Raw genomic sequence first — 21,589 nt, 5'->3', positions numbered from 1 at the left:
CCTCAGTGATTGGTTAGGGTTTGACCCAAACTAGCGTCATGGTAGCCCGGTACATATGTAGCGGTCGTTCCCCCGGTGAGATTTGTGTGTCCTCACACAAGACAGAATACTAAATCTGTACCATGCTCTACCAGGAAATAAATATTGTGCATGTTTTCTTCTGAATTAAGATGTACAGACCCATTTTCTCCTCTTACATTTTTGAATTTGTGTCATATCTACAGATCAAACCTCCATGCTCCAAGCCAAGCCAAACCAACATCCACTTATAATATCACACTCATTCTTATCTTGCCAAGATACCCAGCCAGTAGAATCAAAACCAACTCTTTGCAATCCTCTACATCAACTTGAAAGAATTTTGAGCCACCATACCCTGTTGATTTCAAAGCCACTACAGCCTGCCCACCCTGGCTCTTTGACAATTTGCTCAACAAATACAACCTTTGGGATTTTCTCTCCCTCATTCCTTACATTTGAGTAGCATTTGCCTTAGTATTTGCCATTTCCCCCAAGAAAGAAATGCTAGTATGCTACAGTACTAGCCACAATAAACTTCTTCTCACATGCACGGGGTGTTCAAACAGCTTTCTTGTTTGGCTCACTTGTATGCCTCAAAAATCAGGCCTTTTGCCTCGATTTTTTGCATCACTTTCCAGCAATGCCTTTAGCATTCTCACTGAAAGTCCTTGATGCCACACAAAGCAAGCTTTGTTTACATTGCTCAAATTAAAAACCACTTATGATGCTTAATTTAGCAATCGTCAATCTTCCACAAATGGTCCAAGAATGAATAGCTACACACTGCTCATGAAATCATTTAGCAATGTGGCTGCCAATTCCACCATAACAGGGACCAACCCTCCATTCATGGACCCAAGCCAAGAAACTAGAGAAACCAAGAGAGATCAACCTCTGAAGAACACACTACTAAAACACCCTGCACATTCACACCCAACACCCATTGCTTCTCTCTGAACCAAAAAACCTCGCATGCCCACTTGCCACGTCAGCACTCAATTAGGGTTCGACCAAACTGGACACAGCATTACAACGTACTCGGGAATGATTCATAAGTCCACTCCAGTTTATCTACGAGTTTCTTCCCGAGGTCCCCTTTGCTTCGCGTCCCCTTCTCTTCAGCTCTAAAGAGTGCATACATCCCAGCAAATCTTGCAATCAAATGATGCCACTGTAACCTTCACCAGCGTTATCATCCCTGATCCTCACCCAGGCTTCTGCTACGAAGAAAAAGGCCATGACGTCCGAGATAAGACTATCATAAAGGTGGTGGAAGTTATTTATGCTGCGGCGGTGAGATTAGGCGAAGAACGAAAGGTACAATCTCCAAACAGTTCTCACCAAGCTCTGCAGGCCTAAATATCTTCTCCCGTTGGCAACCTCACGTAAGGGCGAACGGAGCCCCGGTGCCTGAGTAATGAAATCTCTCAGCTGGGAAGGGGCCTTGCAGGAAGCTCAAATGTGACATCACCACCTCCAGAAAAAATACACTAGGGCTTCCAAATCCGCACAAACAGGTCTTCATTCACAGACAGAATGTCTGTGCCGAAGCTGTACCACTACCAGTAGATTCGTCTCTTGCACAGGCATACGAGCATTGTGGAGCAGATGCTCCAGAAAGGTTCGGAGCATTTCGAATGTGGAGACATCAGCGGGGACCTTGTGTGCCGTACCTTGATGGCTGAGCTAGTTTGATCTGTCTGGACTGGTTCACCTTCGAGCGCAACTACAACCACGACATCATAGTTCGTCATCGTGCTCTTAAGGTTACCCTAAAAGTCCACTACAGTATGTGCCATGCGTAATTACGTTACAGCTCATTCTTTGTACCTGAATAAAATCTCTTCTTGATCTGTTCGCTAGATCTGGACTACGCTCGCCAATTGACCGTCCGTTGACTGCGGGTCAAAGCATCTCGGATCCTCTTTATTAGTAACAACAAGAACTGAGGAAATAATCTACTTGGATCTACATTTCGTTCTCTGCTGGTAAAAGCTAGAACTCGCGCTTTTCTTCGAATGAAAAGAATGTCTATACAACCAAGATGCTAATCTCTTTCCATTTACAAGAAATTCCCGTTCTAGAATCTCGCTCGAAAATTAAAACTGGCCACAGTCCGCGGGAGTCGTGGGAAACCTCTTGCCGTCGCTGCAGTAGTCATAGATCATGTAGTTGTCCTTGACCCACTTGAGCTTGCTCTTGGTCTCCTCGTCGGTGCTCTGGAATGCCTCTTGCTCCCACCAGTTGCCCCTGGGAGCGCTGCACGACTCCACACCCCCGGCGCAAGCATCCACGCTGAATCCCTTGTACGCCGCCACGAATGGAGCGTGATCCCAGTTGATCTTCTCCAGCCCGCCGCGAGTAGCCCAGTCGTCTCCATTCCACAGACTCGAGTAGATCCCCATGGGCTGGCTCTTCGGGAATGGGATCCCAATGGCTTCGTTATTCTTGTGGACACGCAGAGGGACATCGTCCACGTAGAATCTGAGGGACCAAAACCACAGTTTCAGCAATGATCGATCGATATAAACTAGTAGCTATAGAGGGCTAACTTACATGATCTGCTGCTTGTTCCAAAGGAAGGAGTAGCTGTGAAAGTCCTGAGTGGGGTCGAACCAGAGGTAGTGTCGCTGCTCCCGGTTTCCAACGCCATTGGCGAAAACGTTGGTCTGGACGATATATGGCTGCCCCGAAGTGTTGCCCAAAAACTCAAAGTCGAGCTCGTCGTGCTTGTCGGTCTCCGAGGACATGTAGAATGCCGTGACGGTCCCGGCGGAGTCCTTTGGGACCAGCTTGATCTTCATGCTGACATGACCAAATAAGTATTTGGTCCGGGATCCAAATCCAGCACCTGGATCAAGAAAAGAAAAACCATCAATCGATTAATGAGCATCTAGCTTCGATCAAGAGGGCGTGATTTACCTGATGCCTTGTCGAGAACAAGATGCATTTCAGTGCCGCCATTGAGCATTCTCGTGTGATCGTCGGCCCATCTCACATAGTAGTTTTGGGCGAATGGAACGTCCGACTTGATAGGGAGACGAGCAGCGAGCGAGCTCTGGATCATCAAAACCAGAAGCACAGCAGTAGTAGCGGACACAAACACCGTATCATGAACACCCATTTTGCTAGAAACGAAAGCAAAATCAAGATCGCGACAGAGAAACACTCTATAAGAGATTGATCGCTCGAATGAGAACTTCACTTTCACCTAGAGACCCTGAAGATCGCTTGAATGGTTGAGAGTGAGGGTGGTGCCGGGCATTTATACTGTTTCTCGCATAGCCGCGGAGTAAGCGCGTTAACACAGCACGAAAGCTGAGTTGGATCCAGCTCCACCTTAACCCGTCTTTAATCTAGTAGTGAGGACTTTTAAAGAAAGACTTGGGCGTTCCAAAGGTGGCGGCCCAAGATTGGCTGGGCAGCGTTGATGTGAGACTTTCGTGAGAAAAAATCTTGGCTGGCACAACTCACCGCGTCCACCTGTGGGAGTCGACAAAAACCGTGTTGGTATGTGTGTAGTAACTCCAAACTGGTCTTACAGTTTTATTTTTGCGTGTTATAAAAAGGTGGCGGACAGTGATTTGCCCGTTGCCAAAAGAATGGAGTCTAAGCACTATGTTGTCTCATTTTTGCACTCATGCATGCACGTACCTAGGTAATGGTCAGAATTCTTTTCTTTGTCAGAGGCGTTGAAGAACGTGATTAAAGAATATGCTTCATGAAAATGAGACGGACGCGATTGGCTCCAGGTGGACGGCTTCGATTGGCTTTGGTTTAGAGAGAATAAGTAAGCACGATGCGAATATTCGTACAATAGTTGAATGGACCATATGGCCCAAATTTCGTAAGTCTTAGGTCTTTTAGCCTTGGCCTCCCCAATGGACGCCGTCGACATTTCTCTTCATTTCCTCGTTCATTGTGGTGCTCTCTTCGCCCCAAATCCGCTCTGGCGCCTCCTCCTGCTGATCGCGCTGGATCTCGTCGCTGCGCGCATCGATCTGCGTGGTAATATCGCGCGTTGGATCGCTCGCCGATCCGGGGCTAGGGTTTTGTGGCAGCAGGGCCGCATTGCCCGTGAAATCAAGATGGACCGGCTCAGGTGATGGTGCCTGATTCGTAGCAGCGATGTTTAAGCGCGTGATCCAGCAGAAATCCAGTGGCAGCGGCGAGGTAAGCTCCAGCCTCCCGGATCGAGGCAATGTTTGATTGGAATCTGCATTACAGGCATCGTCCCCGAAATCAGTGAATAGTCTCAAGCCCACGCATGTGGATCTGAGACTGACTGTTCATCACGGGATTCCTGCCTCGGCCTCTGTCCTCGCGTATGAGCCCGGCCAGCGTTTATTGGCAATTGCCTCCAGGTTTGTCAGCATGCAAGCGATCTCTTTCGTTAGTCTTCTCGGATTTTATTTGGCACAGGGATGGACGGATCAAAATCTTTGGCCGTGAAGGAGTTGAAGTTCTTTTCAAATCGCCCGCGAATGCGCCTTGTAAATATCTCGAGGTAAGGTAGTTTATTTGAGTGTGTTGTTTAGCCATGTCTCTTTTCACAGTTCGTTAACAATGAAGGACGATTGATCCATGTCACAACTCGCAACGAAATCGAGGTAGCTTTGGATTTTCTTCGTTACCTTTCTTGCTGTTCTTGAGAGAGATCTTCGTTGGTATTTGGACAGGTTTGGGACTTGAGTACAAAGGAGCTTGTCTCGTCTAAAACGTGGGAAGCTGACATCAGTGCGTTCGCAGTTATTCAGGCAACAGCATTTATGTATGAGTTTTTTGTCTGGTATCTCATGTTGTGTTAACTTGGTGTTGTTTATATGTTCTTTCAGGTACGTTGGAGATGAAACCGGGCAGGTTTCTGTACTCCATTTCAACAACGAGGATCGTTGTTTTGTCCAGATGCAATACACAGTTCCTGCCCATTTGACATTAAGTACGTTTCTAGCGAAAATGTTTTAGCAGTTCTTTATTATCTATTCGATTGCAGGTGGATTGATAGATACGGACGACTCAAGTGCACCGTCGGTGGTGAGCATTCTTCCTCAACCCGATGCTGTTCATAGCAGGCAAGAGAAATGAAAAAAAAACTAGTGGTTTCTGGTTGTTTCTGTGACTGATATCGTCCTGATTTTTCTTTTTCCAGGGTTGTTATTGTCTATGGGAATGGTGTTATTGTATTGTGGGGACTTCATGAAGCTCAAGTCCTTGCCATCCGCGGAGGAACCGAAGATCAGCAGAGAAAACTTTCTGGGGGGAAATCTTCAGGTAGTGACGAGGAAGAGAAGGAACCGTGCTGTGCGTGCTGGGCATGCCCGTCTGGCACGCTACTCGCTTGCGGCTACACAGATGGTGATATCTGGTTGTGGAACATCCCTGTCAATCCCAAGGGAAAAGCAGAAAAACCAGACGTTTCGAGCTCACCAGTTCTCAAGATCATTTTATCTTCGGAGGAATTTCGAATGCCGGTCGTGGTGATGAGGTGGTCTACTTCTGTCAAGAGTGACAAGGGGCCTAGTGGTTACCTTTACGTGTTTGGAGGACAGGAAATGGGAATGGCGGAAGTTGTGACGGTTTGTCTTTACATTTTGTGCCTGCTGCATCTTTCTTATCTTCCTTTCTTGCAGGTCTTACCTGTAACAGATCCTACTTGTCAAATGCAACTCCCACTTCGTGGACCTTTTGCGGACGTGATTATATTGCCTAGTGGCCCGAGTATCGGGAACGGAGCGATGTTGGTGCTTTCATCACCTGGTTCTTTGGATGTGTATGAGGAAGCCAACATCTACGACTCTATAAAAGCTGAGAAGCCTCCTGCTCAACCCGTTCCCTTCCAGCTTCCTTTGACGTTTTCTACAGTCACGTGTGCGAGACTGTTGGCCATTCCAGATCAAAGTATAGTTGCGAGTATTATACTGAAGGTAGGCTCGTTCTTCTTGCTTTATGATGTATGCCTAATCTTTTTATGGATCAGATTCCACGCTTAATGAAGGGTTACGTGCCTCCTGCGTTTCCATCAGGAATGAGATGGCATGTCAGTGGCGGAAACTTCAGCTCTACTACTGTTGACAGAAGGTCGCCACCCTGTCTCTACATAACTGGTCATGAAAATGGTCTGATCAACGTTTGGGACGCTTCAACACCATGTCTCTATTTTTTGGCGTCGGTGAATAATAGAGTAAGCGAATGATTTGTGTAACTCCAAAACGCTGAAAACCATTGTACAGGAGCTGGTAGGATCGGAATTAGCCTCCACATGTGCTATTGACTTCTGTCCAACGGTTGGGCTGCTAGCAGCTGGTGACGAGGCTGGTCTTGTAAGTTTTTCTTGGAGAATTACCCAATGGAAATGAATTTCACCACGCGCAGGTTTTTGTATATACAATGCAAGGCGAATCGGGGGAAGGGACGTGCCATTTTATCAGCAAGAACGAGCCATCGACAAGTAATATTTGTTTTTGCGTTACAAAGCTTACAGAATCACCTTCCGCCTGCAGAAAGAGAAATAGAGTATTCTGCTGGGTTTCAGTGTTTTGCTGTTCTAAACCTCCACACAGCACCAATCAGAAGCTTAACTATCAGAACCGACTGTCGTTGTATTGCAATTGGCGATGACAATGGATTGGTATGCACAACCATTTATTGTTTTTACGACTGATCGGCTTTTTGAAACAGGTTACCTTGTTCGATATCGAAGCTTGCGTGGTTCGTTTCCATGGGAAATGTGGGAGTCCCTCAGGAATTGTCTCGTCTTGTTTTATAAGTCTTCCAGCACGCGACCCAAAATCGTTCAAACAAGACACTATTGTACTTGTGTTACTGAAGGATGCGTGTATTGCTGCAATTGATGGCAGCAGCGGGAAGACTATTGGCTCTGGTCGTCCTAATAATCCTTCCGTTGCGATTTCTCTACATGTTCTCGGTACGCCTGTCTCCCTTTTTTCAAAAGCTGGCTGGATGCTGAATTGTATGTCCTCTTAATCAGATCCATCAGGATCGTCAGTAAAATCAGTATCTCGAGCTCCTTCAAGGAAAGCCTCTAAACGGTCCGTTGTAATGGCTGTTATTGAGACTGACAGCTCAGGTAGCCATATTGAACCTGCCGAAGGGAACGAAGAAATAGAGGAGGATGTGAAACAGGACGACGACTGGACAGGATCTGACAACCTCGTACTATTATGCTCTGAAGATTCATTGCGCGTGTATTCTATTTCATCTGTTCTTCAGGTTCGTTATTCTAAAGAATTCAAAGGTTTTGTTCCAAATGCTTTGTTTCAGGGAATGCGAACAACAATTAGAAAAGAAAGACTTGAAAAGCCTTGCTGCGCGGCATCGGTATTTGATAGCGGAATACACGGCTCCGGTCTTCTTCTTCTATATGATACCGGTGATATTGAAATCCGGTAACGTTGCCAGGGTTGTAATGCATTGTTTTAATGTTCTTTGTGCCAGCAGGTCGTTACCAGCGTTGGAGGTTATCAAATTAACCTCGCTAAGTGAGTCTTTACGTTGGGAATTTGGCAGCAGTCCAAGCTTCTTCAGAACTTTTGCTGTAGCATCCAATGGACGTGTAACTGCAGTATGTCGACTATCATTTTCCATCATCTCCATACTGAATGGTCTTTTGACAGGTTGATGCAGATCAGGAGGTTTTGTTTATGTCAGTCGTTGCAGATGAAAACGACATGAGGTGTGTTAGTGGAAAGTTTCTTTAATGGCTAAAACATTTGGAACAGGTTACCGGGCTCTTACCCGCTACTATACGATAAAGATGTTGCCACAGCAACAGAAGCAGCCATTAAAGCGAGTGTTCAAGCAGCCAAGAAGAAGGTGAGAGCTTGTTTTTTCTCTTGGCTTACTGACTGATGTAAATGTAAATGTAAATGTCTTTCGTTCTACAGCAAAGTCAGATCCAGGATCTTTTTGGCGGAGTTATGAAAGAATTAAAGCATTCTCTAGGCAATGCTGTGGGCGGGGAGCGTACGGCCCTTGAGCTCCCCAAGCTTTTCTCGAAGCAAGTGTCACCGGTCGCCTCCCATGGAACTAGTATAGTGAAAAGGCTGAAGGCGGCTGCGAGTTCAGAGTCTTCTTCCAACGAACGCCATAATGATCGAAATGCCGAGCGGCAGACCGACAGTCCTGACAAAGAAACTGAGTTAGATATTGGTAAGGTCAAGGTTCCAATTCTCTCTTTCTCTCTCACTCTATGGCTCTGCAGATGACATCGATCTCGGTGACGACGACTTGAAGTCGCCATCGCCATCGCCTTCGGAAGGCTCGGTAAAAAAGGGCGGTGTGATGAGAAAGTTGAGAAGTAGCTTCAACAAAGGTACTTCTTTCTAGTACAAGAATCAATCTTACAATCGTTTGCTTTTAGCAGGCAAGAAGAAAGCTTCTATCAAAGGGGACGAGGACGAGGAGAGAAATATGCTTTTTGAAGGTGGCTCAACGGAGACTAAACAATCAAGCAAAACGCCGACAATGCGAACAGCCGAAGAGATCAAGGCAGCCTATGGTCACAAGAGATCCGCGGTAACTAACTACCAGAGAAGTTTCTTTCAGCTCATTCACTCACTCGATTTTGCATGAATGGGGTTTAGGAGGCAAGCAGCGCCGCGGCACACGCCAGAGATCGATTGATGGAACGGCAGGAGCGCTTGCAGGTGAGCATGATCTTTCTGCAATCCAAAGAGCCTAACGTTGGTAACAGAACATAAACCGGAGGACGGAAGAAATGCAAGACAACGCAGAGAACTTTGCATCAATGGCTGAAGAGCTCGCGAAGAAAATGGAGTCCAGAAAATGGTGGGAAATCTAAAGCCGATCTTGTCACTTTCGAATCGATCAACGAGATTTACAAGCACGCGTCCACGTCCCTCCCTCTCATTGCTTGAAAGAACTACGCGAACTACTCGATCATCAAAATCGATCGAGCATAGTTCTTTTGTTTGTTTGACGAAGAGCTAACGAACGAACGAGCAATCTCTCTAAACTTGCCACCATTTGCGAGAGGCCATCATCTTCTCCAGCTCTCTCGCTGTCGCGGCGAAGTTCTCCGAATTGCTGTGTAGTGCTTGGGCCTTGTCCTCTACCCTCTGGAGCGTTGTTTAAAAGTGAGATAGTGGGAATCTGGGCCGGAATCTCTCTTCCTAGTCTAAAAAAGAGTGTAAGATCTAAGATCCACTTTACCTTGAGTTTCTCCTGGCGCTCTGCTAGAGCAGCTCTGGCCTTTGCTGCTGGAGAATCCTGTCAATAAGAGAGAGGCCCTCAAGTAAGATCCAAAACAAAGCTAGCATCTCTATTGCCAGTTGATTTGCAGACCTCGAATCCATATTCTCTCTTGATTTCCTTGGGTGTTCTTCTAGCCGGCTGAATTCTCTGCTCTGTGGAGCTTTTCCTCTTCTTCTTTCCTGATAAGCAGCTAAATCTCTGGGATCCAAAAAACAATCTACCTTTAAGCCTGAGCGCGGCGCGTTTGAGCTTCTGGATCACAAGCCTGATTCGAAGCGCAAGCAGCGGACAAACCTCCATTCCTCACACACGCGAGGGAGACAGACGACGGACATCTCTACACAGTTCTTTTTTAAATCCACACCGCATATTCACTCCGCGAAACCACTGACTGACGGAGGGCAGAAGCACATCCGTCATGTTGACGGAATATCTGCTCACACTGAAAGTGAAAGATGATGAGTGGATTGTATCATGTTCCATAGAAACACCTGGTGAATTATAATCAGTTTTCATGGTAGCTTTAACCAATTGCTTGTATGATTGAATGTGACTCGAGGCTTTAAATTTTTAAGCAACCATATGCACAGTGTGATGTGGTCGTATCCACTGTAGAGCTGACTTTGTATATATATATAAATGTGTAAGACGAGGACATAACTTTTGCTCTGGCTCTAGAGGGGAATGGGCAATTTTCAGAAGCTGAGTCTTCATGATTGTTTACATCTCATTTGTGTTATGACACAAATAAGCTCTTCTGCGGCCATGTTCATAAACCCCAGATTTTCATGTTGAATCTAATCTTCTGCATTTCAGATACTACTTCGCAAACTACTTCAGGATTGTTTCAAGCCTTTGTGTGGGGGTTTTGGTGACACGTGTGATTATACAATGTTGCAGTCTAGTTCCTGGAAGTAATATACAGCATTTGGAAGCACACGCCCATGATCGTGATGCCCTATTTGGAGAGTTTTGGAGTAGTCGGCCACAAGTTTTGTCTTGGCACCATGCGTTTTTCTCTACTAGTAAGTTGGATTGCTCTCGTTTTTCTTTTTATAACTTTGCTTACTTTCACAGGGCTATTCCACCCTGATCTCTAGATTCTCAAGACGTGCTTGGAGTTGCATCTTAATTACGAGCATACAGCCACCTACGAGCAAACATCGGCGCTTCTTCCGCTCTCCGCTGGTTTTTAACCTTCTTCAGCCACCCCAACCCCCGGACCCGGTTTCCGGGCGAATCGATCAACGAGATTTACAAGCGCGCGTTCACGCCCCTTCCTCTCTCTGCTTTAGCGAGGTGGGTTCCAGAAAGAACTACGCGAACTACTCGATCATCAAAATCGGTCGAGCATAGTCTTTTTGTTTGTTTGACAAAGAGCTAAGGAACGAACGATCAATATTGCCACCATTTGCGAGAGGCCACAGTCTCCTTCAGCTCTCCCGTCAGCCCGGCGAAGTTCTCCGCATTGCTCTGTAATGTTTGGGCCTTGTCCTCTACCCTCTGGAGCGTTGTTTAAAAGTGAGATAGTGGGAATCTGGGCTGGAATCTCTCTTCCTAGTCTAAAAAAGAGTGTAAGATCTAAGATCCACTTTACCTTGAGTTTCTCCTGGCGCTCTGCTAGAGCAGCTCTGGCCTTTGCTGCTGGAGAATTCTGTCAATAAGAGAGAGGCCCTCAAGTAAGATCCAAAACAAAGCTAGCATCTCTATTGCCAGTTGATTTGCAGACCTCGAATCCATATTCTCTCTTGATTTCCTTGAGTGTTCTTCTAGCCGGCTGGATTCTCTGCTCTGTGGAGCTCTTCCTCTTCTTCTTTCCTGATAAGAAGTTAAATCTGTGGGATCCAAAGAACAATGGACGATCTACCTTTAAGCCTGAGCGTGGCGCGTTTGAGCTTCTGGATCACAAGCCTGATTCGAAGCGCAAGCAGCGGACAAACCTCCATTCCTCACACACGCGGGGGAACGGACATCTCTACACAGTTCTTTTTAAATCCACTCCCCGAAACCACCGACTGACGGAGGGCAAAGAGCTCATTTCCCCATGTTGACGGAATGTCTGCTCACACTAAAAGTGAAAGACGTCTTGAGTGGATTGTATCATGTTCCATAGAAACACCTGTGAATTATAATCAGTTTTCAAGGTAGCTTTAAGTGACTCAAGGCTTTAAATTCTTAAGCAACCATATGCACTGTGTGACGGGTCGTATCCACTGTCAAGCTGACTTTGTACCGAGTCTGGCATAACTTTTGCTTTGGCTCTAGTGGGGAATGGGCAATTTCCAGAAGCTGAGTCTAGTTTTGTTCATGATTGTTTTCATCTCATTTGTGTTTATGACACAAATAAGTTCTTCTGCGGCCATGTTCATAAAGCCCAGATTTTAATACTGAATCTAATTTTCTGCATTTTAGATCATTTGACTGGGCCTCGCAAACTACTTCAGGATTGTTTCAAGGCTTTGTGTAAGGGTTTTGGTGACCCAGAGAAATGTTGTGAAGGGTATGTTTCCATACTCCAAGGAGTAGGAGCGTTTGGTTATTGTGTCCCTCAATCTTGAAAAACACTTGTGATTATACAATGTTGAAGTCTAATTCCTGGAAGTAATATACAGCATTTGGAAGCACACGCCCATGATCGTGAAGCTCTATTTGGAGAGTTTTGGAGTTCCTGAGCTGGAAGTCGGCCACAAGTATTGTCTCGGCTTTGACACCATGCAAACCATGCGTTTTAGTAAGTTAGATTGCTCTCGTTTTGCTTTCTATAACTTTGTTTGTGTTCTTTCGCAGGGCTTCAAAAAGCTATCTGATAACATGGACAGCAGATTTGAGGCGCACTGTGCATGTTTGGGTGGACAGCATTTTCAGATTCCACTGATCTCAAGACGTGCTTGGAGTTGCATCTTAACTACGAGGTGATGGTCCATACAGCCACCTTACGAGAGGTGGTATGTGTTGTTGGAGTTGATGTTGTCCTAGTCTGATGGCATCTTGATCAAGTTTATATGCTGCTTTGTTTTCTGTGTTTTGTTGTAAATCTTCACAGCTTCCCTTCGAAAGAATATAAGTTTTGTAATGCCCTTAGATGAGACAGAAGAATTTTGAGGTCATAAGTTGCACAAATGTGAAGCTCAATTTTTCTATTATTTTCATCTTTTTTGGTGGATGGTATATTTAAAGATCATTCTTCATACAAGTGAGACCATACCAGCAAATACAACTCTCATCCACCCAGTTGATTTGTTTTCCCAATCGTGCTTTGTCTAAGAGGTCTGCCTACTCAGTGGAAGTGCGGCAGCAAATAGGACCTGAGGTTTGCCACAACATTCAGCCCTCCAGAATAAAAAAAAACAGTCGGTCTATCTTCTTCGTTCTTCCACCTTTGCTTGTTCTTATGAATAAGAATCTTTCTTTTTTCTGTCATGGAAGCACTTAACAGGACTTTGTGCTGGCAACGAATATATTGTTGCTCCACCTGATGTTTCTTCAAATCCTCGTTTTTGGATTCCTCAATTTAATACATAAAATATTAAAACTAATATATATATTTAAAATGTATGGAGTAGATGTCGGGAAAGACATTCCGTCAAGCTGACGGAATATCTGCCCATAGCCCTAGCGCTAGGGTTTTGTTTCCCCCGGGCCAAAATGGTAGATATGGCGGCGAGCCAGCAGCAGCGCGCGGCCGCGCAGTTGAATCCACAGGCCAATCTCGCCCTGTGCGTCTCCAAACGGGAGAAGCTCCTCGAGGAGCTCCGAAACGTTGAGAAGCAGGTTTGTGTAAAGGGAATATATCTTTGGCATCTCTGGATATTCCGGAATCATTTACAGGTGTATGATCTCGAGACCACTTATCTGCACGACTCGAGCCAGTGCGGCAACGTTCTCAAGGGATTCGAGGGATTTCTCTCCTCCGCCAAGGGAGCTGGAAAGTAAGTTTGCTCTCGAGCAAAGCAACCAAAAAAAAAAAAAAAAGAAGCATTGCTCGAATCAAAGATTAACGTAACCTTTGAATCTCTTTCTCTTTCTCTCTCAGCATGAAGAGACCACGCAAGTTCTCCACCGAGGATCGTTTGTTTTCTTTGTCTTCGGTCACTTCCCCTGCTGTAAGTTGAAAGAAAAAAAAAACCACCAAAACCAGAGAATTATGTGTCTAGTAATGCCAACTTTTTTCACCATACCCGGCCATTCTTCTTTTTGTTGTCTCTTCCAAGGCCGAAGAGAATGCTCTAGGACGAGACACCGAGGGAAGACTAGATGGAAGCGGCCAAAGTCGGATCAAGATCGCGGGAACGCCAGCAAACGGGCCGTAAGTAGAGCACGCGAACTTCTTGTTTACCTTATTCTCAACTTTCTTTCTTCTATTTGGATCGCAGCGGGAAGCAAAAGCGACGAACCGGCCCTCGAGACGGCAAGAGGATCAAGCAGATGAATGAGCATGATCTGGAGGAGGAGGATGATCTCGACTTGATAGCTCGATAGCCCTGTTTTGTACATGACAAGTAGTAAGCAATTGCATGTATGTATATACATATGGAAAAGCCGGGATTTACCTTGCGGTGAGGAACGATACGACTGTGGAGGCGTAGAGTGCTGAAAAGGCCACAAATCCCGCTACCACCGACGATGTTACTCGTAGGCAAGTGGCCAGGTCTTGCTTACACAGTTCGAGCGCTTGGAAAGCGGCACTAGCTGCCGACGCGCTTGCAAGCAGCAAGCAAGTGAAAATCTGCAAAGAGAGGATGCGTGCGACCTGACGAAAACTATAGATGTAGTGACTTACTTGATCGAGGATTAAGCTGGAGGTTTTGTAAAAATCTGTGAGCTTCTTTCTGTTCGCTGCTAAAACGGCAACCTGAGCTCCCGAGTAGAGGCATGCAAGGACATTGGTAGCCAGCAAAAAGCTGCAAAGGAAACTCGTTAGAAAGGATCTCTTCCACAAAGATTGCTTACTTGAAAGAGGCATAGCTCGTCAGAGATGTCGGGGACACTGGAAGCGCTGCTCCCATACACGAAAAAGCCACAGAAGTAAGAGCAAATCCCAAGACTCTCAATCCTAGCTGATAGTAGCGATAGTCGTCTTCCATAGCTCTAGTTGCTCTACCTAGGACGAAACAAGCAGCTTATATCGACGCCAAAGACTCTTCGAGCAATGCCGGATTACGAAGGAAAGGTAGACAAAGACACTAGAAGAAGCAAGGTATACACCAAACCAGCTGCAATGCACGGGGTTATTAAAGAGCACAGCACTTCTTATTGCTAACCGCAAAGAAGAGAAGAAAGAAGAAGAAAAAAAAAGAGAAGAAGAATACAGTACCTGAAAAGGTTCTGTCAAGATTGGAGTTACCAAAACCACTCTGGTGTCATTCTAGCAAAACCTCAGCATTCGATCCTCGCTTTCCCATCCGAAGAAACAAACGTCGGCAATCTCTTGTACTCTTCGATGCACTGCACAACGTCCCCGACACTGAATTCCATCCATTCGTTGACAATAAGCCCGCATTCCGTCCCCTTCCCAACCGTGTCCACGTCCAGCTTCTCCCTCTTGAGCGACGAAAGTTTCCCGTCAAACAGCTCCGTGCCACTCCGGAGGACTTTGACACGCTGACCCTTGAGCAGGCGTCCCTCGAAGACTCGGCAGCCTGCAATCTTGGCTGCTCCAACCCCTGCCCTGCCTTTGCCTTTAATCTCAAAGATGGCGAGAACTTCGGCCTGCCCGGCAATCCGGGTCTCCGAAGTTCCTGGAGCCCTCTCAATTATCAGCTTCCCAACTTCTTCCAACAAATGGTAAATAACACGGTGATGAACAAGCTGTAAATGAAAACATGAATAGTAGTTTCAAGTCAATGCATAAAAAAGAACATACCGGGATTTTAGCACGACGAGCCATTGCTTCTACCGATGGCAAGCACTTGACGGTGAAAGCAATTAAGCAGCCCTGACATGCTTCGGCTAGAAGAAAATCTGCTTCCGACACGGGGCCAATTCCGGAATGCACGATACTCACAGATACCTGGTACAAAAGGTTACAGACAACCTCAGATGAAAGAAGGTAAAATATAGGACTTCACCTGTTCGTTGTTCAAGCTTTCGAGGGCTTCAAGAACAGCTTCTAAGGTCCCTTGCACGTCGGCTTTCACAACGAGCGGCATGTTGACTGCCTTCGGAGCTTGGTCGGTCCCTTCATCTTCGGCGGCCGGAGTAGCAGGAGTAGCAGCAGCAGCTTTTAAGTTACGCTTTTGCAATCTGTCGTGCTCCATAATCAGCTGCCTCTTCTCGGCCAGCTTCTTAGCCCTGTCCTCGCTTTGCAAAACGTTGAGCGAGTCCCCAGCTAGCGGAGCTCCCCGGAGTCCTGATACCTCAACAGGTGTAGCAGGCCCAGCAGACTTGACAATAGCTCCTGCCATATCCCGCAAGCATCTCACACGCCCCCACTGGTGACCAACAACGACAATGGCTCCCTGTTTCAACGTGCCCGATCGCACTATCACCGTTGCCAAAGGCCCTTGGCCCCGATCAAGCCTTGCCTCGATGACAACCCCGTGAGCATCGCCGTCGGTCCGGGCTCGGAGGTCCATCATCTCTGACATGAGCAGTAGAGCTTCCTCTAGCTTGTTAAGTCCCGTGCTCTGCTTAGCCGAGACCTCGACAACCTGGACGTCGCCACCAATCTCTTCAAGCTCGACGCTGTGCATGATAAGCTGCTGCCGCACCCTGGCAGGATCCGCGTCTTCCTTGTCACACTTGTTGATCGCCACCACTATCGGAACCTTGGCCTCCTGTGCGTGAGACAGCGCTTCTAGCGTTTGAGGCTTGACACCATCGTCGGCAGCAACGACGAGAACGACGATGTCCGTCACTGCCGCCCCGCGAGCTCGCATTGCACTGAAAGCCGCGTGGCCCGGCGTGTCCAGAAAGGTAAGGGATGCTCCCGAGGACATTTTCACGACAAAAGCACCGAGGTGCTGCGTGATTCCTCCGGCCTCACCCGCAGCAACAGATGACTTGCGCAGTGCATCGAGCAGCGAAGTTTTCCCGTGATCGACGTGCCCCATAACAGTGATCACTGGAGGACGCAGTGGTATCACTTCCTTCTGAGGATCATCTTTCTTTACTTCCGCGTCAACTCTTTTCACTTGAGCTCCGAATTCCTGGAAAAGTAACGATCAGTGAATCAACAATAAGAAGCTACAAAGATCTTTTCATCTAAGACAAGCAGCAAAGTCATCTAAAGAGAAGCAGCAAAGACTTGCGAAAAGAACCACAAGAAAAGAACTAGAGAAAGAAAGAAAAGATCACGTACCAGTGCAACTAGCTCTGATGCATCGAAGGCCAGCGCCTCGTCACCGGACTCACAGCTCTCGCCAAGATCGCTCAAGATGGATTGCACAGCGCTCTCTGTCTGCTGGAGCCGAGATGCAAGCTCCCGCATCGTCATGCCCTCGAAAATCTCCACCACCTTGACAGGCGAGAGCGGCGCCGCCGGCTGTGGAGCGACATAGGGCCTCTCCACCGGCTGCTGCCGCAGCTTCTCGAATTTCTTCCTTGCAAACTTACTGATCTCTCCAGACGGTCCGACCTTGTCTCTCGCATTCCTCACGCCGCTGCTGGTAAACTCCCGATGGATCGAATGCAGCACGACTCCGCGCAGCCGAGACGCGGCTCTCCTCATCTCCTCATATTTTGCCCCCGATCGATAAACCCTAAACCTCCCGGCGATGCGATCCTATGCAATCATCATCGATCGAGGAGCTAGCCAGCGCCGTGAAGATCTGCGGTGAGAGCGGCGATCTAGCCGCGGCGAGAAAGATCCACGCGCGGATCATCGCGAGTAGCGCCGCCCTGCGCCAAAATCTCTACATCTCCAACCTCCTAATCCAAATGTATGGCAAATGCCGCTGCCCTAGCGACGCCCAACGCGCCTTTGACGCCATCGCGCGGCCCAATCTCTTCTCCTATAACATACTCATCCAGGCGTACGGCAGCAATGGCCAGGAGGACCAGGCCCAGCGCGTCTTCGACGCCATGCCGTACAGGAACGCTGTCTCGTGGAACACCATGATCACCCTAAATGCCCAAACTGGGCATCTAGAACAAGCGAGGAGCTTGCTCGATAGCGCGGCTATGGCGGGCGCCGGGAGCCTCGTCGCGATCACAGCAATGATCGCGGCCTACGCGCAGGACGGTAATCTCCACGAAGCGCAGCTACTCTTTGATCGATCGCCCATCAGGAATCTGTTCGTCTGGAATGCGATGATCCAAGCTCTTGCCGTGAACGGGCATTTTGAGGAGGCCAAAGCAATGCTGCAATCCATGCCGGAGCACGACAGCGTCTCTTGGAATTCTGTGCTGGCACTCCACGCAAGATTAGGACAGATCGATCAGGCAGAGGCGATCTTCCACCAAATGCCCTGTCCAAATCTTGTGTCGCGAAATGCAATGATTGCAACATATGCCCAAGCTGGGCATTTGGAGAAAGCAAAAGCTCTCTTTGATTCATCCCAGGAGAGAGATCCAGTGTCGTGGAACACAATGCTCCAAGCTTATGCGCAGAACGGGTATCTCGATCAAGCGAAGAGCTTCTTCGATTCGATGCCCGCGCAAGACACCGTCTCTTGCAACTCGATCCTGAGCGTGCTCGTCGCAATGGATCCCTCGCTAGATCGAGCCCGAGAGTTCTTCGAATCAATGGATCCCCAGCAGAGGGATCACGTCTCCTGGAACACGATGATCCAGGCATACGCTCTCTCGGGAAACCTCGACGAGGCAGAGGCACTGCTCGCGCGGATGGATCGCCCCAATCTCGCGACCTTCACTGCGATCATCGCGGCTTACTCACGCCATGGGCTCGTGGATCAAGTGGGCGAGATCCTCCGATCGCTCCCTCGCTGGGACGTGGTCCTGGGCACGGTGGCAGTGGCAGCGTACGCCGAGAATGGGCACCTCCGCGACGCCAAGCTCACATTCGATTCCATGCCGGAGATCAGCGTCGTCTCGTGCAACGCGATGCTCGTCGCCTTATCGCAGGCCGGGCTCGTCGAAGAGGCCAAGTTTCTCTTTGACAGCGCGCCGGAGAGGGACGTACGGAGCGGGAACACGCTGGTAGGAGCGTACGCGCAGGCGGGCTGTACGGAGGACGCTAGCAAGGCATTCCATTGCATGAAGGAAAGAGATCCAGCGTCCTGGAACATACTTCTCACAGCATTTGCCCAGTCTGGGCAACTTTCAAACGCGTTGGAAATCTACAATGAGATGCCGCAAAGGAGTTTGGTTTCGACAAACGCAATGGTGGCGGCGTTTTCGCAAGCCGGAGACGTAGCAGCGGCGAAGAGGCTCTTCGATGGTATGCTCGAACGAAATGCCGTCTCCTGGAATGCGATGCTCACTGGATATGCCCAGAACGGGCATAACCAGGAAGCTCTAGAGCTCGTGAAGCAAATGCTGCTTCATGGCCTCGAGATCGATCACGTCGGTGGGCTTTGTTTGCTCGCTGCTTGTAGCGACGTTGGTGTTTTGGTGGCAGCACGGAGCTGCTTCACATCGATCTTGATGGACCACTCGGTGGATTGGACGAGGGAGCACTACTACTCGATGATTAACTTGCTGGGGAGAGTGGGGCTTGTGAGTGAGGCGTCTCAGGTCATGGCACTGATCCCTGGGAAGTATCAAAATGGGGCTGGGTGGAAGGCATTGCTCACTGCTTGCAAACTTCATAGTAATGCGGCGCAAGGGAGATTAGTTGCAAGAGAAGCATTCGTTTTAGATCCTCAGAGCTCGTCGTCCTATGCCCTCCTTGCAACAACTTTATCTTGTTAATAGCTTGTGATTCTTTCTTAACTCTGGTAGTATATAAGAATGGAGAGAGAAAAGCTTGTAATGTTCTGGCAGATCATATAAACATCAGCAAGTATCCTGCTTGATTCTCTTGTTATTAAGTTTTGTCACCTTTCAAACCTTTTATCATACGTATGATGGAAGTGTAGAAATTCTACTTTTGTTCCGTTTGAGACCAAGCGCTCAATATGCTCGTCCATGCCACAGTATCAGCTTTCCATGGCATTCTTTCCAGAAGCTCCATACCCTCCTCAACACGGTTTGCTCTTCCAAGCAAATCGACCATGCAACTGTAGTGCTCCATCCTTGGAGCGATTCCATAAACACTGCCCATCTCGCGGAAGAACTTCCTTGCCTCGTCCAAGAGACCGGCGTGACTGCACGACATCAAGATCGATTGGAACGTAGCCTCGTCCGGTTGGATCCCTGCGCCTCTCATCTCCCGGAACGAGCTACAAACTTGGAAAGTGTCACCTTGGATGCTGTAGCCGGAGATCAGTGCGTTCCAAATAGCAGCATCACCACCACCGAGGAAAACCGAGTCGAAGACGTGCCGGGCAGCAGCCATGCTCGCGGACTTTGCGTAGAAATCCAGCAAACAAGTTGCTAGAACCGGGGGAGAGCTTGATGATGGCTCTTCGATCAGTCCTCTCCTGCATATTTCTCCATGGATTTCTCGGCCAGCCTCTAACCCTGTGCTTAAGTCTCCAAGAGCAGTCAGCACCGCGACGTAAGTTTGATGATTCGGTTCACAACCCCGGCGTGGCTCGAGTTTCATACGAGTAAATGTTTCCAAAGCCTGCTCGCTAGCACCATTCTTGACATAGCCCAGGATCATAGTGTTCCAGCTTGCGGTGTTGCGATTCACCATCCCTTGGAAGACCTGGCGAGCCTTCGGCATGCACCTACACTTTGCATAAACCTCCATCAACGTGTTTGCGACGAAACTGTCCGAGTCGAGCCCGCTTGCTGTGATTTCCAAGTGCATCTCCACTGCTCTCTCCAGACACTTGGTCTTGGCAGAATCCTGGAGCTCATTCGCTTCTTTCTCCGCTAATCTTCCCATGGCCGTAAGAGCTGCGACAAATGCTCGAGAATCGGGAGCACTTCCTGCTGCTTTCATCCTGTAAAAATGTTCTAGAGCTTGTTCGTGCTCTCCATTTTCTGTATACCCGAGAATCATCGACGTCCACGAGACAACGTTTGCGACCCGTCCAATGCTGCTGAAAACTTGATCGGCATCTACCATGCTCCCACACTTCATGTAGGTAAAAACTAGCGTGTTGGCCATAACGATATCCAAAGAACAGCCAGACTTCACAGCGTCATCGTGGAGAGCCTTCGTTTTCTCTAGCCACTTGGTCTTCATGGTTCCGCAACTGGATTTTGCTGCTAAAGAAGCGTAGCACATAAGCACTGTGGTAAAAGTCCAAGCGTTTGGTGGAGTTTCCATACTGCCAAAGAGATCTAGAGCTAGCTCCTCCTTCCCGTTCTCTACATACCCCTGTATCAATGACGTCCACGACACAACGTTTCGAAGCTCCATTGTCTCAAAAACTCGACGAGCTCTCTGCATGCTCCCACACTTCGCAAACATGTCAATCAAGCTGTTCGCTACGTGAACTTCCGAGTCTAATTGCCGGGACTTTGCCTGCTCGTATAAAACCACACCTTGTTCTAGACACCCGATCTTGACAAGCCTTCCACAAACTTGAGTTCCCTCTTCCTTCGTTGCCAAGCTTCCACAGGCCATAAGCGCAGCAACCATGACTCGAGAATTCACTACCAGTCCTGTGCTGTGGAAGCAACTAAAAAGCTGCAAAGCGATTCCAGCCCCCCCATTCTCTACGTATCCCATCACCAGACTAGTCCATGAAACTACGTTGTGCTCGGCCATCCTGTCAAAAACTATCCGGGCATCCAGCAAGCTCCCACACTTCGCATAGAGATCCACCAGCGAGCTTGCTACGAAGATATCCTTGTCACAGCCCCTTCCAAAAATCTGGTCGTGCAAGGCCATGGATTTTCCAAGAGCCTCAACTTTAGCGAGCTTGCCACAAACTTGGACTCCTTCTTCTTGAGCTGCTAGACGGGCGTAAGCTGTAAGAACCGCGAGAAACGCTCGAGCATCTGGCTCGCAACCTTCCATTTGATCGTAGCTCTCACAAGCCCGATCGATGTCCCTGTTCTCAACATACCCGGAGATCAAAGCTGTCCAGGAAACCACGTCGCGACGCGCCATTCCATCGAAGACTCCTCGCGCATCCGGCATGCTCCCGCATTTCGCGTACATGGAAATCGAGGCATTAGAGACCAGAATGCTTGGAGAGCCGCTGTGATGGATCCTCTTACCAATCTCAAGCTCCCTCAAGTTGCCGCAAGCTTTCAATCCGGCAAGAACGCGAGGATCTTCCTGCGAGAAAGAGAATGGCGCTCGAAATCTCTCGCACTGGCGATAGGCGCGCTTAAACCCTATTTTCTCTTTGTAGTTTTAGGGTTTATA

General features: G+C 48.1%; 8 protein-coding genes across 12 annotated transcripts; 3 read left to right on the top strand and 5 right to left on the bottom strand.

The window, feature by feature from the left end:
• Positions 1 to 2,010: 2,010 nt before the first annotated feature.
• LOC9640962 (probable xyloglucan endotransglucosylase/hydrolase protein 5) lies at positions 2,011 to 3,305 on the bottom strand. Its single transcript, XM_002993325.2, has 3 exons — positions 2,944 to 3,305; positions 2,578 to 2,872; positions 2,011 to 2,505 (listed from the first exon to the last, which is right to left on the bottom strand). Exons 1-3 carry the CDS (start codon positions 3,143 to 3,145, stop codon positions 2,121 to 2,123), a joined length of 882 nt encoding a protein of 293 aa, XP_002993371.1. The 5' UTR covers positions 3,146 to 3,305; the 3' UTR covers positions 2,011 to 2,120.
• A 575-nt stretch (positions 3,306 to 3,880) lies between these two features.
• On the top strand, positions 3,881 to 9,016 carry LOC9640930. 2 transcript variants are annotated; one of them, XM_002993356.2, is made up of 24 exons: positions 3,881 to 4,194; positions 4,249 to 4,385; positions 4,444 to 4,528; positions 4,578 to 4,631; positions 4,701 to 4,792; positions 4,857 to 4,960; positions 5,015 to 5,093; positions 5,171 to 5,597; positions 5,652 to 5,945; positions 5,999 to 6,202; positions 6,252 to 6,341; positions 6,394 to 6,469; positions 6,522 to 6,649; positions 6,700 to 6,946; positions 7,010 to 7,251; positions 7,303 to 7,427; positions 7,480 to 7,603; positions 7,656 to 7,714; positions 7,761 to 7,854; positions 7,926 to 8,190; positions 8,243 to 8,353; positions 8,405 to 8,556; positions 8,625 to 8,687; positions 8,735 to 9,016. In XM_002993356.2, exons 1-24 carry the CDS (start codon positions 4,150 to 4,152, stop codon positions 8,840 to 8,842), a joined length of 3,405 nt encoding a protein of 1,134 aa, XP_002993402.1. In that variant the 5' UTR covers positions 3,881 to 4,149; the 3' UTR covers positions 8,843 to 9,016. The 2 variants fall into 2 exon arrangements, with proteins under 2 accessions (XP_002993402.1, XP_024522826.1); XM_024667058.1 differs by having other exon boundaries at positions 8,402 to 8,556.
• LOC9640929 lies at positions 8,833 to 9,611 on the bottom strand. Of its 2 annotated transcripts, XM_002993324.2 has the most exons (4): positions 9,477 to 9,610; positions 9,346 to 9,434; positions 9,214 to 9,270; positions 8,833 to 9,119 (listed from the first exon to the last, which is right to left on the bottom strand). In XM_002993324.2, exons 1-4 carry the CDS (start codon positions 9,553 to 9,555, stop codon positions 9,012 to 9,014), a joined length of 333 nt encoding a protein of 110 aa, XP_002993370.1. In that variant the 5' UTR covers positions 9,556 to 9,610; the 3' UTR covers positions 8,833 to 9,011. The 2 variants fall into 2 exon arrangements, with proteins under 2 accessions (XP_002993370.1, XP_024522827.1); XM_024667059.1 differs by having other exon boundaries at positions 9,346 to 9,611.
• Positions 9,612 to 10,588: 977 nt separating this feature from the next.
• On the bottom strand, positions 10,589 to 11,301 carry LOC9640961. The gene is made up of 4 exons (XM_002993323.2): positions 11,123 to 11,301; positions 10,985 to 11,073; positions 10,853 to 10,909; positions 10,589 to 10,758 (listed from the first exon to the last, which is right to left on the bottom strand). The coding sequence occupies exons 1-4, from the start codon at positions 11,199 to 11,201 to the stop codon at positions 10,651 to 10,653; spliced, it is 333 nt and encodes a 110-aa protein (XP_002993369.1). The 5' UTR covers positions 11,202 to 11,301; the 3' UTR covers positions 10,589 to 10,650.
• A 1,459-nt stretch (positions 11,302 to 12,760) lies between these two features.
• Positions 12,761 to 13,822, top strand: LOC112343495 (chromatin modification-related protein eaf6-like). Its single transcript, XM_024667048.1, has 5 exons — positions 12,761 to 13,026; positions 13,084 to 13,184; positions 13,289 to 13,358; positions 13,467 to 13,561; positions 13,629 to 13,822. Exons 1-5 carry the CDS (start codon positions 12,901 to 12,903, stop codon positions 13,732 to 13,734), a joined length of 498 nt encoding a protein of 165 aa, XP_024522816.1. The 5' UTR covers positions 12,761 to 12,900; the 3' UTR covers positions 13,735 to 13,822.
• A 50-nt stretch (positions 13,823 to 13,872) lies between these two features.
• Positions 13,873 to 16,943, bottom strand: LOC9640960 (translation initiation factor IF-2). Of its 3 annotated transcripts, XR_002991306.1 has the most exons (7): positions 16,556 to 16,943; positions 15,324 to 16,403; positions 15,119 to 15,265; positions 14,570 to 15,063; positions 14,206 to 14,251; positions 14,036 to 14,156; positions 13,873 to 13,981 (listed from the first exon to the last, which is right to left on the bottom strand). XR_002991306.1 is itself a non-coding variant. In XM_002993321.2 (4 exons), exons 1-4 carry the CDS (start codon positions 16,922 to 16,924, stop codon positions 14,632 to 14,634), a joined length of 2,028 nt encoding a protein of 675 aa, XP_002993367.2. In that variant the 5' UTR covers positions 16,925 to 16,943; the 3' UTR covers positions 14,484 to 14,631. The 3 variants fall into 3 exon arrangements, 1 of the variants encoding a protein (XP_002993367.2); XR_002991305.1 differs by lacking the exons at positions 13,873 to 13,981; positions 14,036 to 14,156; positions 14,206 to 14,251 and adding an exon at positions 14,397 to 14,468; XM_002993321.2 differs by lacking the exons at positions 13,873 to 13,981; positions 14,036 to 14,156; positions 14,206 to 14,251 and having other exon boundaries at positions 14,484 to 15,063.
• Positions 16,944 to 16,980: 37 nt separating this feature from the next.
• LOC9640959 (pentatricopeptide repeat-containing protein At4g02750) lies at positions 16,981 to 19,068 on the top strand. Its single transcript, XM_002993354.2, has one exon. The coding sequence runs from the start codon at positions 16,981 to 16,983 to the stop codon at positions 19,066 to 19,068; it is 2,088 nt and encodes a 695-aa protein (XP_002993400.2).
• Positions 19,069 to 19,240: 172 nt separating this feature from the next.
• LOC112343503 (pentatricopeptide repeat-containing protein At2g33680-like) lies at positions 19,241 to 21,358 on the bottom strand. Its single transcript, XM_024667087.1, has one exon. It carries the CDS (start codon positions 21,356 to 21,358, stop codon positions 19,241 to 19,243), a length of 2,118 nt encoding a protein of 705 aa, XP_024522855.1.
• Positions 21,359 to 21,589: the final 231 nt, after the last annotated feature.

This window comes from Selaginella moellendorffii, unplaced genomic scaffold (genome assembly GCF_000143415.4).
Source record: "Selaginella moellendorffii unplaced genomic scaffold, v1.0 SELMOscaffold_154, whole genome shotgun sequence".
NCBI classification, from domain to species: domain Eukaryota; kingdom Viridiplantae; phylum Streptophyta; class Lycopodiopsida; order Selaginellales; family Selaginellaceae; genus Selaginella; species Selaginella moellendorffii.
Note: the sequence above shows the minus strand (reverse complement) of the source record. Positions and strands in the feature narration are given on the sequence as shown.